This window comes from Solea senegalensis, linkage group LG18 (genome assembly GCF_019176455.1).
Source record: "Solea senegalensis isolate Sse05_10M linkage group LG18, IFAPA_SoseM_1, whole genome shotgun sequence".
In the NCBI taxonomy this organism is placed as follows: domain Eukaryota; kingdom Metazoa; phylum Chordata; class Actinopteri; order Pleuronectiformes; family Soleidae; genus Solea; species Solea senegalensis.
Genome location: NC_058041.1, coordinates 3,814,993 through 3,830,028, shown reverse-complemented (window position 1 = coordinate 3,830,028; position 15,036 = coordinate 3,814,993). Strand labels below are relative to the sequence as shown.

The 15,036-nt window shown below is 41.6% G+C and overlaps 1 protein-coding gene across 1 annotated transcript in view; it reads right to left on the bottom strand.

Moving 5' to 3' along the window:
• Positions 1–15,036, bottom strand: part of pemt (phosphatidylethanolamine N-methyltransferase) — a 64,101-nt gene that overhangs the window by 34,011 nt on the left and 15,054 nt on the right. Inside the window, exons 3-4 of the mRNA XM_044013725.1 lie at positions 12,019–12,134; positions 4,364–4,509 (exon numbers count right to left, since the gene is read on the bottom strand). Coding sequence (XP_043869660.1) covers positions 4,364–4,509; positions 12,019–12,134 — 262 coding nt within the window. The remainder of the gene's footprint in view (positions 1–4,363; positions 4,510–12,018; positions 12,135–15,036) is intronic.

Sequence of the window (15,036 nt, the reverse complement as noted above, 5' to 3'; positions counted from 1 at the left end):
AATGTTTCATGTAAAGAAGACAAGAACAGAAGTTGGAGCTTACTTCCTGAAATGTCCAGAGAAAAGTAGCGCTGTGTTTTGAAATCCAACGAGGGAGACCCAACATAGGCGGACCATCAAAACATGGTTTCCCACAGATGTACGTGATCTGATTTGCCTCGTCTATAGCGGCAGGTGCTGCCACAGCTGCCCAAAAGAAACAAATAAGTATTTCCTTGAAGGTCTTTAACCGATGGGAGGGGCAGCTGAACTCAAAACATTGTTTGCTGTAATCTGAGCACTTACTGTACTATGGTTTGCTACGCAATAAGCTGCCCAGGTACTTTCCACACACACACACACACAATGACCCATTTTCATTGTAAAAAGGAAATTAAAACATTCAAACTCTTCGATAATGCCTCCCTCGTCCACCCGCGCTCATTTTGCATGCACACACCGTCAGGAAAAAGCAACCTGCTGAATAACATGCGGCAGAGCTGGCCCCGTTTTCTGCCTAAAAGAGGCCGCTCATGTCGCAAGTTACATAACGGTTTTTTATTATGTATGACAATTTAAGCACAAAACACCACAGGTAGAGCAGGGAGAAGAGATTATATAAACAAATGTTTTTGGTTTTGAATAGAAGACGCTGGCCTTCAGAACAATACGCTAACCTAATTTCTGACCTCAAACCTTTTTTTTTATTGTTATTATTATTATTATTTTATTGTCCATGTTCCAGCATCGATGTTGTTTTCTTGTGGTTATGAAATTGACTAACCTGGATTTGCCGGTAGAAGGAATGACATCACTGCGGTGTTGTGGGTCTGCGGTCGCAGTCTGGGTGGGCCAACACGTTTACTGAGACTGTGAAGGCTAATTTGATTGTGTGTGTGTTTTTTTTTTGTTTTTTTATCGGTTTGAATCATCAGGTCACGGTGACTCAAGAGGATTAATATCGAACACATAAGACACATCCAGTTACAACACAAGCCCACGGAATATATCCTCCACTACGTGTGTTTGTGTTTGTGGAGGCTCACGGAAACTCTGATTGAACATGTGGACACACACGGCACTCCACTGTGAGGTCGAAAATATTCAGTCATAGCCACAGCTGATGATTTCACTTATTTCTGATTAAATAAATGACCTTTTTGTTGAGCTGATCAGTCGTTTTCTCTATATTGCTCGCAGAGGAGAACGCTGTGTGAAATATTAAGAAGCACAAGATGTTTCGTCACAAAAAATTTAATTACTGACACATGTTTGATGAATTTACAATTGGTACTGAGAACTCAGAAACTAAAAGTAATGTGCAATGTGGTCGGAAGCTCAAAAAAGTGATTAATAAGTGAATTTTCTTATAATCAGAAACAGCCATTTAATCTTTCTAGGTAAAAATCAACTTGTGGTCTGAAAAAAAGAGATGTACGACATAATATAAGGACTCAAATTCACACAAAAGGCTGTCGGTGAATCATTATAAACATATTTTTTTCCCCTTTAGTTCGCAAAATTTGACAAAAAGCAACTCAACTTAAGTGTTAAATTTCCAGAGTTAGTTACAGAGTATTAAAATAACCTTTGTTAAACTTAAACACTGCTTACTTAAAGAAATATCTAACCTTTTCCTTTCTGTGATAAACTCTCAGCAGCACAATCGCCATTGTTTTCTTTGTTTGAGTATTTATTGCAACCTATAGCCAGCATCTCATGTGACAAGGTTACAGTAAGTGTCTGTACATACATTATATGTATAATACAATGGTCTGGATCATTCAAGAGTGTTTAAGCACTCAGTTCTCATAAGTCACTAATAGCATGTTATTATCTCTGCAGTGGTGTAATTGTGTGCTCTCATTCTGGGGATAATTTCCACGTAACCTTTGTAATTGGAGCAGCACGCTCATTTCTACGCACGTGCCTCGACAAAAAGCCGCGTTTCAATTTCTGCTGATTCTTAAACCTGGTTCCCGCTGCGTGATTTTCACTCCATTTTTCTGGGCACTGATTAGTTTTGCAGCTTGCAGACAAAAAACAGCCCCAAAAACGGGTTAGTTTTAGCACTTAAACAGCTGACTCCACTAACCCGATGGATGTGAACTCTTCAAAGACACGGCGATTGAGGACCACAGATGCATCCCACACACTGAGACATTTTGAATTAGAAAAAGTGATCATTGAACTGAACAGGGATGCACAAAAGCTTCATACACACTGTATATACTCTATTTGCCAGGCACTGACTCAGTCAGTGAAGGTTCTCAGTCATCCAGATCATAATCTTCTTCACCTCTCACTAGCAGCATAAGTGAAAGGGAAGGTCTACAAGATGGAAGTGAGACCTGCACTCTTTTAAATCTACGTTGAAGCGACACTTGTTCCAGCAGATTACTCGATTATTAACTGATTATCAAATCAATCGTCAACTATTTTGATAATCGATTTGAAGCTTCTGACTGTTTCAGCTTCTTAGATGTGACTATATTCTCCGTGTCTTTGTTATATGCTCCATATAACAAAGAAATCATTGGAAGTGAATCATTTTGGTTTGTGGACAAAACAAGATATTCCAGAACATCATCATTTCCAGGTTTGACAAACACTGATGAGCATTTTTTAACGTTTTCAGAAATTTTATGGACCAAACGATTACTTGATTAACAGAGAAAAAAGTTTCATTAGTTGCAGCTCTTTTGCCAACTAATTGTTTTTGTTCTGCTTTGTTTTTCTACTACTGTTCCTTGTACAGCGACCTTGGGTTTCACGTTAAAGTTTGGTGTTAAAGGCACTATAGAAATTGAAGTTATTATTACTATTAGTAGTAGTAGTAGTAGTAGTAGTATTCATTGAGCTGTCATCTTCTTCTGCTTCTTTCAGCTTCTCCCTTTAGGGGTCACAGTCCATGAACCCTCTCTGTGGTCTTCCTGTTTTCCTCCTGCCCAGCAGCTCCATCTTCCAACATCCTTTGTCCAATATAATCACCGTCCCTCCTCTGCATGTGACCCAACCATCTCAACCGCGCCTCTCTTACTTTATTTCAACCTGAGATGTCCCTCAAATAAGCTCTATCCTGGTCACTCCCAACGAAAAGCTCAGCATCTTTAGCTCTGCCACCTCCAGCTCTGCCTCCTGTCTTTTAGACAGTGCCAATGTCTCCAAGCCATAAATCAAAGCAGGTCTCCCTACCGTCTTTTAGGCCTTCCCTTTCACTTATGCTGCCATTTGCGCCCGGTGACCTTCCTGACCCAACCCTTCCCATTTATCCGGGCTTGGGACCGGCACTGGGACTACACTGGATGTGGTTGGCTTTTTTTGTTGAACATGTTCCATATCTTGGAGATCGCAGAGTGAGACGTGCCAACAGCCTCTTGCATTTCGCTTTACCAGCTCTGCATATAAAGCAGACTCTTGCTCATACATGAACACAACACCTCCTGCCATCTCCTGTCACCTTCTGCTGCTCCGGCTGCCTCCCCTCTGTCGACAGGAGGAAACAGCGACGGGCTGAGTTCATCTCAATGTTGTGATGAACAAAGCTGGTGCAGAAGCTCAGATACAAGTCTTGGTGATGACTCACTATAGTGACCCAGAAACTAGATATGGGCATTTTCCCAAGTCAACCCAAAAGTGTGATCATACTTGTCCTGACAAGAGAAAAAAAAACATGTTTGTCTCAGCGGCAAATGTCACAATATGTGTGTGTCTGGTAAGTGAGAACACGAGTGTCACTTCACGTGTGCGGCCATGAGCGCGAATGTGTTCACGTGCCAGACGTGGTGATTGTTCGCTGCTAAAGAATGGCCGGTTTTCCCCTTGACTCACTCGTGACACATTTTCAAAAGCCGGCGTTCTGTGCTTGAAGAAGAGACAAAACATTATACGTCCATCTGAAAATGGGTCATTCGCACAAGTGGACCTTTAAGCTCATATTCCATTCTGTTTTGCATAGGGTAACAATATACCATTTTTAATTATTTTCCTCTAGATGGACAATGGCATCTGCCAGGCTATCACAGACATAAATGGAAATTCAATATTTTCTTACACAAAAAGCACTGTATTACAACAGGCCTTTGTTGTCAGTAGGTTCTATAAGCTGAGCTGAAAACGTGAGCTACGCTAACTGTAGCACTATCGTTGTGTTTCGGAGGGGTTTTCTGCGTTTGTTTTCCTTTATATCTTCAAAACAAAACCATGTATCTAACTTGTATAAAACACATTAACATTGGCTTCTGAAGTTGGTCTGAAGACATGGATGCACATTACCATGGCGTATGTTTTACGACAGCTGCGACCTTTTCCAACTTAAGGGGGAGAGATCAAATACTACATTGTCTCGCCGTAACGCTTCTTTGACATAACTTCCATTACTCACCTAAGAAAGTTCCAGTGAATCCCAGAGTGAGGAAGCTGCTGACGACAAGCAGAGTACCCAACACCATGAAAGCAACACCCGTGTAGAAAACCTCTGTCCTCTCCATCACTTCCCACCGGGCCTGGGCCTTCATCACCACTGTTATGCTGCAGGAAAAATGACACACAACAACCAAAAGATCAAACACAACCCAACAGAACACACTCTGTGTCCCAAGTCCACACAAGACCTTAGCTGCAGTAACAACAAGGTATGGTAACAGCAGGGACTCAGCCTCCAGGAGAGAACACATGCTGTAAAAGATAAGAAAGAAACACAGAGGATGTTCAAGGTGAGGGGAAACGAAGAAAGCCCACTTTGAGGAGAAGAAAAAACACATATCATTCATTGTTTGTGTTCCTGAAGGCCAAATAATGCTGTTTTTAGTCAGCACAAGTTTAAAGGTGTCTGATAACACTGATTTAATGAATAATAATAAAGGTGTGAGTGCCTGGTTGATGTGAATGGAACACACACACAGTTACAGGGACGGAAGAAACTTTGTGTAACTGTGTGAAACACACTTGTGCGTATGAATGCGGGCAAACTTCCTGTCGAAAGAACTGGCCCCTACAGTAGGTTTGGGGTCAAACAGAGAAAACTGGGTTAGGAGGTCTGCGCCACGAGTCCTACAGCAGTCGTTCCTTTGTCGCAAAGGGCAGAGGGTATAACGTGATGGAACCTGTTGCACCACATCAGACACAAAGAGCGACTGCTGAGCGGTCTGTTGGCGGAGGCTGTGCACACTGCTGAGAACTGGATTGGAAAAAAGATGGGAAAAGAGGACTGGGGGAGACAATGGACGTATGGGCAGGTAATGGGCGAGATTCAAGTGTACTGCAATAATGGGTAATGGGTCACTGCTGATGTAAAACTGGGAAATGCAGGACAACCTTCTTTCAGAAACTTATGTTGCACAATTGTATATCTACACTGCCCCGAAGACAAGTCACATATACTAAGGTCCTGGTCGTACTTTACAGGGTTCCACGTCCTTGCAGGGCCACTTTGCTTTTCCACACGCACGTGCATACATGACTGCGGTTCCGACAGAAGAGTCTGTGTTGGCCGAGTCAACACGGTTCCATTCCATTCCAGTAAAGGGGACTTCATGCGTTCTTCCACGTACAGTGCCTGTGTTTACATTTAAGCATTGAGCAGACACTTTTATCCAAAGTGACTTACAAGAGAGGAATAAGCTACATAGGACTAGTCTTGGAAAGAACTCCAATAGATGGGAACAGTGGACGGATCCAAGTGCAGGGGAGGGGGTAGGGGTAGAGGAAGTTCTAGGACACAAGAGCTTCTTGAAGACAGACAGCGACTCCCCTATTCTGGTTGCGCTCGGTAGGGTGTTCCACCAGCGTGGAACAGCATATGAAAAGAGCATCTAATGTAAAAGCTTGTAGGGGCAGGGTTCTGAAGCAATCTGGATATTGCCGAACAAACCAAGATCTGCCGATATGACAACAGTAGACTAAATAGGCCAAAACCTCCTTGAGTTCTATGCCCGGCGACCTCTACAAATATTATTTTTAGGTAAATTATTATGTTAAATTCACTACAGAAGAGACTTGGGAGTTACATATATTGATGTCATATCGGCTATCGGCCCAAGCACTCCCAATATATTGGCATATCGAATATCAGCAAAAAGTCCAATATTGTGCAACCCTAGATGTGACATTGCAATGCTTTTGCTGTTGTTGTTGTTGTTGTTGTTTTTGGCCAGGTAGTATATTTTCTTATGTAAGCTGTGACTGACTGTATCTGATGGCACATATAGACTGTAGGGAATGCAGGATCCACACAGGTCAAAGACATGAATCAACGGGTTTTCAGAATGAGTCATTAAAAAAGTCTGAATTCAAATGAGGATAATCGAGAAGGAAGCAAACGAAGGACGAGAGGTCCAGTGTGGGAGTCGGACAAAGTCCCTTTTATATTTGAGCCGCTTTACATCATTGTTGACAAAAGCACTGAGGTGAGCATGAGCGGCAAGGTCTGCGTTTTCATTCTTAAATAATGGGTGGGTTTTTAGGCGGTCATGTCGAAATTAAAATGTTGTTGGCACTATGAGTGCAAGAATAACACTAATTCAACTCATGCATAAGATTCTCACCCCCCCACACACACACATTAACCATTTCATTATCATTGCAAGTTTTCTGATTTTCTGAGTTTTTTTCTTCTCCAGACAAAACAAGCTACTATACAGAAGGCAGTATTAACAAGACATATGTACAGTAAACTGAAGCTTATCGAGAAAGACAAGAAAAGAAAACCCCAACAATAACCCCCATACCTCCCAATGCTCACCCTCCAACTTCCCGATGAGGTTATGGTGAAGGCCCCACTGAATGGTGGTTGATACAGGTACAACATGACATTGGTATAGTGAGCTCTATGGAGCACTTTACATTGTAAAAGGCCATGTCTGGCGCATATGGATGAGGAGTGGACCAGTTTTAAAACGCTTCTCCACTGATCGTCATCTATGCCCACCCCTAATTCCTGCTCCCACAAACCCTTAAGTGATGCTGTGGGGACCGGACACAAGAGGCCGATTTTATTATAGATCAGTCTTTTCTGTTCAGCATCAAGGGAGAGAAATTGGTCAATTTCTGCTTCAGGGGGGCGGTTCGGAAAGTGTGGAAACTGCTTTTGGATGAAGTGTCGTACTTGGAGGAATCTAAAAAAGTGGCTATTGGGCAGATTGTACTTAACTGACAAGGACATGAAAGACGAAAATGTGTCACTCACGTACAAGTCGTTAAGTGTTTTGAGGCCTTTGTTCGACCATATACGAAAAGTGGGGTCAGAGCAGGAGGGGAGAAATTAGTGATTATTCAAGATTGGAGTACGGGCCGAAGCCCTAAGCAGACCATATTGTTTCCTCAACTGAAGCCAAGACCTAATTGTGTTGGTGACGACTGGGTTGTGCGATACCTATGAACACATATGGACAGCTGTGAGCAAATCACAGAGTGCAGAGAGCAGTGGGATGATGACATTTCAGTGTGAACCCAAGGTGGGCAGGTATCAGAAAGACTGCACTGGATCAAGTGTAGCAGTTTAGTGATGTTGCAGTTCGGAAAGTTCGGAAGTGCCAATCCCCTTTCAGATTTGAGGAGCTGAAGACTGGATTTTTTTGATCCGAGCTGGCTTATTCTGCCAGATAAAAGCATTGAACTGTCGGTTCAGGTTAGCAAAGAAAGATTTGTTGAGGCAGATTGGAATATGTTGAAACAAGTACAGAAATTTGGGAAGGACAACCATCTTGATGAGATTAACGCGTCCCGCCACAGATAAAGGATCTGGATCTGAAAGAGCTAGGAACAAATACCCCCAGATACTTAAAACCCTCTCCAGCTATCTTAAAAGGTAATATGGTCTGTGGGAGTGACCTCGCCAAATTGTTAACAAAGAACACTTCACTTTTTTGTGACCTAACTGATCTAAAATTGACAATATCGGTGGAAGAGAGGATGAGGGGTTCAAGTTGTCTGATTTTGAAGCTTCTTAAATGTGAATTGTTTGAAAAGCACTGATGAACATTTTCTGGACCAAAACTTGGGTCTCTTCTGTGGACTTGGACTCTTCTGTGGTGACTCAGACTCGAGGGACTGCGGAAAGCACTGACCATATAATAGGTTTTTCTGCAGCCTTCTATTTACTAGTGAAATAAAAAAAACATTTAGGCAAATATTAAAAGAGGCTTTAATACATTAGCAAATATACAAGGACAATGAAAGTGTGATATTTTTACATCTCCATCATCTAAATATGTAAATCACAGTCTCCCCCAAATCAAATGGCATTGTGTTAATGCCAGACAAATTAAAAAAGGATTCAATATTGATTGATAAATGTCATCTGTGGAGAGCAGATAAAAAATAACGACCCCGTATCCTCTATGAGACTGTAAAAATGCCTAGAAATATTTGGTGGGGGCTATAAAAAGACATCGCCATCGCTAATTAGGCCGCCAGTGAATCAGTCGGTGTACATCGCCATTAGCCCGGTAATTTAGCAGCCCAATGGCAAGCCTGTGAGGTAATTATTCTGCTAATTGGCCAGTCTGTTGGGGACAGTTTTGTTTGCCTTTTTACAGTACAGTGTCAAACTGAGCTGAAATGCCCCTGTGAGTGCACTGTAACTCAGCTCCTGGATCAGCCACAGCTAGACCATGATGTCATTCTCTTTAAAGCTGGGGGTAACCAAAATATATCAGTCATTATTGAATCAATAAATTCATATTTGCCTCGCATCTAACAATATATCTGAGAGAGAGAGCCATAAACTCTTTATAAGAATTAGGGATGTCCCGATTCCGATACGATACCGATATTGCAGCCTTGAGTATTGGCCGATACAGATACAATATCAGCACGAATCATACATACTTTAATTACATATTTTGTAGTGTGGAATGTCAGAATAGGCTTGATCAAGTAATATTACTTAAACAGACAACAATAGTCAGTAACAGTAGGTATGAGAAAAACTGACCCATTTATTATTCACCAATGGGTTACATAAATTTTAACCTTCAACAGCCTACGTGATCACAACGGGCGCTGCTGGATAGAAGCGCTGGAGCAGAATGGACTGCTTGAATCGGAGCGCCGGAGGTCGGAGATTTTAGAGGCAGTCCGATATAATCCGATATACGTTTTTTGGCTGATATCAGACCGATCTCCGATATCAATATCAGATAGGGACATCCCTAATAAGAATGGACATACAGTAGACTTTCTGTTTGAAAAGGGAAGCTGGGAGTTCCTTAGGAAACCGGAAGACAATGTTGTTGTTTTTTTATTGGCTTTCTGCTTCTCCCTATCTAGGGGTTGCCACAGTGGATGATCCGCATTATTGATTTGGCAGAGATTCTTACGCCGGATAACCTTTCTGACACAACCCTCCTATTTATCCGGGCTTGGGACCCACACTAGGACGACACCGGATGTGCAACCCATGGCTGGGGTCAATTTAGAGTGTCCAATTAACAATGAGCAATGGGGATTGCCAGCCCTTGACCTGACTGGGATTTGAACCATTCCAATGACAACCCGTGCTACCAGAGGACTATACATCCACTCTTGATATCCTGTCTATGTAGACAACTACATTACACTGCCTCTTAGGCTCTGTCTTTAGCTTTGGGTTGTGTTTCCATCAGCCTGTTTTAATGCACATTTTTCATTTGCTCATCAGGTCTTCAAATATCGCATTTCAGTTCTTAACGCTTGAGGGAGGTGGACAAGCTGGCATATCCATAAAAGGTACAGTAGGTGTGAGTGAGTGCGATGGAAACTGATTTAAAGAATGAAAAGGGGCTCTTTCCTGTGGGAAATCATGTGACCAAACTATCCCTCCTGCTTCCACATGTTGCTGTACTGGGAAAAAAAAACACAGTAGGCATGGAGTACGTAAACCGATGAGGAAAATCATCAACAGCTATTAGCGCTCCTTATTTACGTCATTTAGTAGCACAGAGGCAGAGCTTTAAAAAGGTGTGTTCTGCTCTACATGTAACCCAGTGGCAGCTGCCGGTCTTTGAAACAGAGGAGGCTCATTTCAGGCCCAGTTATTTAGACATAAATTCTGCAAACGAACAACTAGAACAAAAAAAAGCGACAGTTATGTAAAACTGAAGTGCTATAATAGTGGTTTTTATTTACAGTGTTTGCTTCCCTTAAGTTAAGTAGCTTCATAGACTTTAGAGCAGAGAAACAGACTTAACTGCTCCGTGTCGTGCAAATATTTAAAGCCTGCTGTGTTGCACAATGACACCTCCCCAGATTGGGCATTTTTAAGACTTAAATTAACAGATTTTCCCAGCAGAAGCATCGACATGTCACTGAAAAAAACAAACAAGAACAGTGGGAAAAAAAACATTTCACTGCTTCAGATTCACTGTGCATGTTGGCTCACAGTTTCACTAGACTCTCAGTTGTCAACAATCTCTGTGTCACTTATCTCTTATATGTTCCATTCCCAAGATGAAGACTTAAAAGGATGTTACACAACAGGATGTGAAAGCTGCTTCTGCCAAGCATGCAATCTATATTTTCCAATCAATTATCGGAATTTCTTTGTTATTTCAGAGCAATAACACACTCACAAATGCTCCACAGGTTCTGTCAAAGAACGACTTTAACATGACTAAGCCCTGGTTTCAATAATTGAACCATTATTCACTTCATCTTCTGCTCCTTGAGAATCAGAGTGAATGAAAATTGCACAGCCACTATTTTTAGGTTAGTGTGTTTATCAGCATTTTTGTTTTCCTTTTGAGAAGCACAAGAAGAAGACTGGAAAGACAATTTATCACTGCTCAGCAGCTTAGTAGAAAAGCATTGTTGCCCGGCAACAAACATCACAGAGAGGCAGAAGGAAAAAGAAAAAAAAAGTCTTCTCACACTAGCATACTGTATATGTGTGGTTGAGTGGACAGGTGTTTTGTCACTGCTTTAATCCACAGTGCAGGGCGTGTGCTTCCACTGGTTGCTGTGTGATAGCGGTGATGGATTGACACTTTACCGAGCAGACGGGAGAAGGAAGAACATCGAGGCAGAAACAAACTTTATCTGAAACACTTGAATGCAACAAAACCAAAGAGCCTCAGCTCAGACACTAGAAACAAAACTAAACGTAGTTTAGAGAAAAGTTCAGAAAGTTCAGATAGTAGCCTGCCATTTTATATCAGCAACAATGACTATATATACAGTGGAAATTAAATAAACCAAAAATAAACCCTAATATCTCGGATACAGATGCAGCCATCTGGTGGTTGTTGCATCATTCCAGATCTGGCAGATACAACCACTGAGATTACTATCAATATTTTGCCATTTTATTTGATTAGAGAACAGACATAGGAGTATTTTTCAAATAAAAAAATGCACAGATTTTTTAATAATTGGCTTCATTTGCAAGACTAACCCAAATACACATATTTTATGTGTATTTTATTATATTATATATTTTATAGCAGCAAATAGAATACAGTAGTTTTGTTTAATTGTTGCCTTGAAGTTAACATAATTAAATAATATGATTTAAGTTAGCTTGCTTAAAACTGTTAAAAGGGATGTTAAAATCCTATATGCGTGAACGTGAAAGAAACTGTTGCTATTGACGGTAACTCATTCATTCATTTGAAAACGTGGAACCGCAGGTGCTTTTATTTTGAAGTGCAGTAAGCAACGTGCTGGTTTTCCGGCTGCTGAACTTCCTGTTTACCTTTCAGTTACCTTTTTTCCTACATCGCTCCGTTGTACAAACTGCAGCATTAAGCATTAAATGTTACCGTTAAAAAAGAGACGCACATCGGCCGTTATTCGAAGCTTCCACTACACAACACTACAACACAGCACTAACCCTTGTTTGGGGGAAAGATGAGGCAGATATTTTGGAAGTTGTCATGTCGTCCCTCTGTATGAGTAGTTAACAGTAGAGTTCAGTCAGTAGACTGAAGGAGGTGTAACACAATCTGCTGAGTTATTTAAGAAACAAAACCTCTACGCTTCCAGGTCATGACACATCAATGATGCAAAAGGAAAGAGTTTGAGAAGAGAACAAGATTAAAGGAGAAAGATGTGATGCTTCACCTGTGGCTGCGGTAGACGTTGAGCAAAATGATGACGCATGCCAGGCAGTAACAGGCCAGGTAAGGGCTGCCAAAGACTCTGGAGATCCTCCGTGTTCGATGTTCCCACCGCGCCACCTGGCAAACGACATGAGATGACGGAGATTTATAATTTATTTATAATTTATAATTAAAAACATTAAATTGGTGTTTACAGCTTTCTTCCACTGTGACTCAAATAATTAGATTTTATCACTGTTCCACACACACAGTCCACCTTAAACTGATAAACTCAACATCACTTATGTAACACTGAAAGTAAAAAGGACACGACTGTAAATACAGCCCTGACGAGATGTTGTCATATCTATTGACAAACTACAGTCAGCTGTGGGCTAGGGAAGTGCGCAGATGAAATGCAGCAAAACATTAAGGACAGAAATGTTGCCATGGCAACACTTTTTCTATGTTCAGGCGGGGGAAAGGTAGAAGAAAGAGCACAGAAAATTTAGGTGAAGGGAAAAATCAAACTTTATAAGTCTGTGTTTTAGCAACTGCAGCAGAACATCCGCTGAAATATGGACAGTCGTTTTCAAGATGCGTTCCCTGCTGTCAGAAAGCCACCTGTGGCAGAGATGACAAGGTTTAGCTCTTTCTCTCTCGACCTTTTCTACTCTTCTTTTCCTCTCTTCTGTCCACACCAAGAAGAGACGGAACACTGCAGCGAAAATAAAAGCCCCTCTCTGACTCAGACATTCAAACGACTGCTCCGTGAGACACTGGGACACAGTGAGCAGGACAAAAAGGGAACAAAAGCAACAACAATGGAGGAAATAATGGTCAGATTTAGCCTCACCTGTGACATGTTTGTGAGTGCAAATGACGTAAAAAGACGACGTTAAGACACTTCCGTGTTGGTATGTGGCATTTTAAGACTTGGCGTAATCACAGGTGCAGTAGGTAGCACTGAAGTGATCATAAGGGTGAATGCAAATTTCAGAGAAAAAAAACAACAGATATAGACACTGAAATATTAGAGGTGGAGAGTTCCACAGTTGTATCGCCATTTTGTCGATATTAAAAAAAAATCAATGGTTGAAAACATCAATATAAAGACTTTGTGCACTTCAATGAGACATAATTCAATGTTTTACTTGGGATGAGTGAAATACACATTTTGTGTATTTTTCTTCCTTTTCTTGCATCCCATTTTCTTTAAACCCTGGTTGTTTATCATCTTCTACCATTCACATGAGTCAGTCATTTACACCAGGTCACTGCATAAATCTATTCCTAGAGCAACTATGGGAGCTGGAGACCTACTCGCACTCTCCTTTAACACATCTTCAATCCCTCAAAGGTGACGAGGCGAAGCATAAAAACACTCACTGAAAAGGTGGTCTGCATTCAGTCCGCTGATAATGTTGTCAAATTGTCACGCAAATGGGAATAAAAAGAAAAAAAAGAAGGTGTTGGGTAAGGCGAGCGCAGGGGAGTCGCGTCTGCTTGGCAGAATAAGTGGATCTCCATGACAAATTCAATCAAGGCTTAGGTAACAGGCTCCTTCTGGGCCCACATCGACGCACTTCAATCTTAAGAAACAGGCACTCGAATCAGGTTTGAAGTCAGGACATTAGGGCGGAATAATGGAGGAGGACCATCTGATGTCTGATGTTGCTTAATGGACGAACATTTAGGCAGCAGAAACTGGAAAACAAAGTTAAAATCGCCCAGAATGCACCTTAATAGTATACACTGAGTACACAGAACTCACAGTAAAGCTGTGTTACCATCGAGTGGAATGGTTCTGTTTGGTACAGTACGATACTTATTCTTTTGCATTTCAATTAGCAATACCATTTTAGTTTTTGGCACCCTTCCCTTGGGGACCAGAGCAAAATGTCCTCCATTGCTGAGCCTTGTTCGTTGTTATCGCACTGGTACTGTTCTCAATCAAAAACGCAACCCTGACCTTAGGGTGTGTTTCTAGTTCGGTACGATAGGAATTTTGATGTGTTTCCATTAGGAATAGTACCATTTTTCCATTTCTTGTTCCATTTCCAATTCCATTTTTCAGTACCCTTCCCTTGGAAGTACCAGAGTAAATGGTACAATATGGTATGGGTGGCGCTAGACTCACAACAGCCGACAGAAAGGCGTCACTCACCCTGCAAGCAGCGTTTCTTCAACGCTCGCGGTCTATTCTCATACAAAGCTTGAAGTCTTGTTCAGACAAACAGCCACAAACCGAGGATGTTTGGATGTCCTCCATTGTTGAGTTGTGTTCAGTGTTTGTTGTCATCGCACTGGTACAACATCTACTACGTCTCCCGCTCACACGGCCCACACTGGCTTACCGTTCTCAGTCAAAAAGCAACTGAACCGTACCATGATGGAAACCCAGCATATGTGACACTACAGTTCAGAAAATGTAGGCAATTTTTAACTTCTCTAGGAATACAGTTTGAAGTTTTTAATTGTGCATTAAGGAGCCTGATCAGCAGCTGATTATGACTTAATGTGTAATCTCCACAGATACACAGTACACACACACACACACACACACAAACGCGCAGACAGAAGTGTATTGATGTGTCTGAGCTGGAGTAAACGGGGAGAACAAGAACATAGGCCGATCACAGGCACACTGGGAACATCTTGATTAAATCCTCACTCAATTCACAAAACACTGATTGAATATTAAAAATATCTCATGCTTTGTGGACGTTCTGTCAACAGGAGTGCAGGAAACACTGGCAGCTCATGCTGTTTCAATATTCTATCTAAATATGGACCAAAATGTGAGAACAGGACAACAGTGATGATTTCAGTCATGCCTGCAGGTTGGCTCCAAGGAAACTGGCTGATCAGTTATGTGTTTGTGATAGTGGCCAATTGTCAAACTGGTGGTAGGAATTAACACACCAAAACACAGTCACTTTATTATGTACGCCTGTTTAACTACTTGTTAAAGATAGAGTTGTTCCGATTCCGATACCAGTATCGGAAAAGCCTCCGATACTGCTGAAAATGCTGGTAT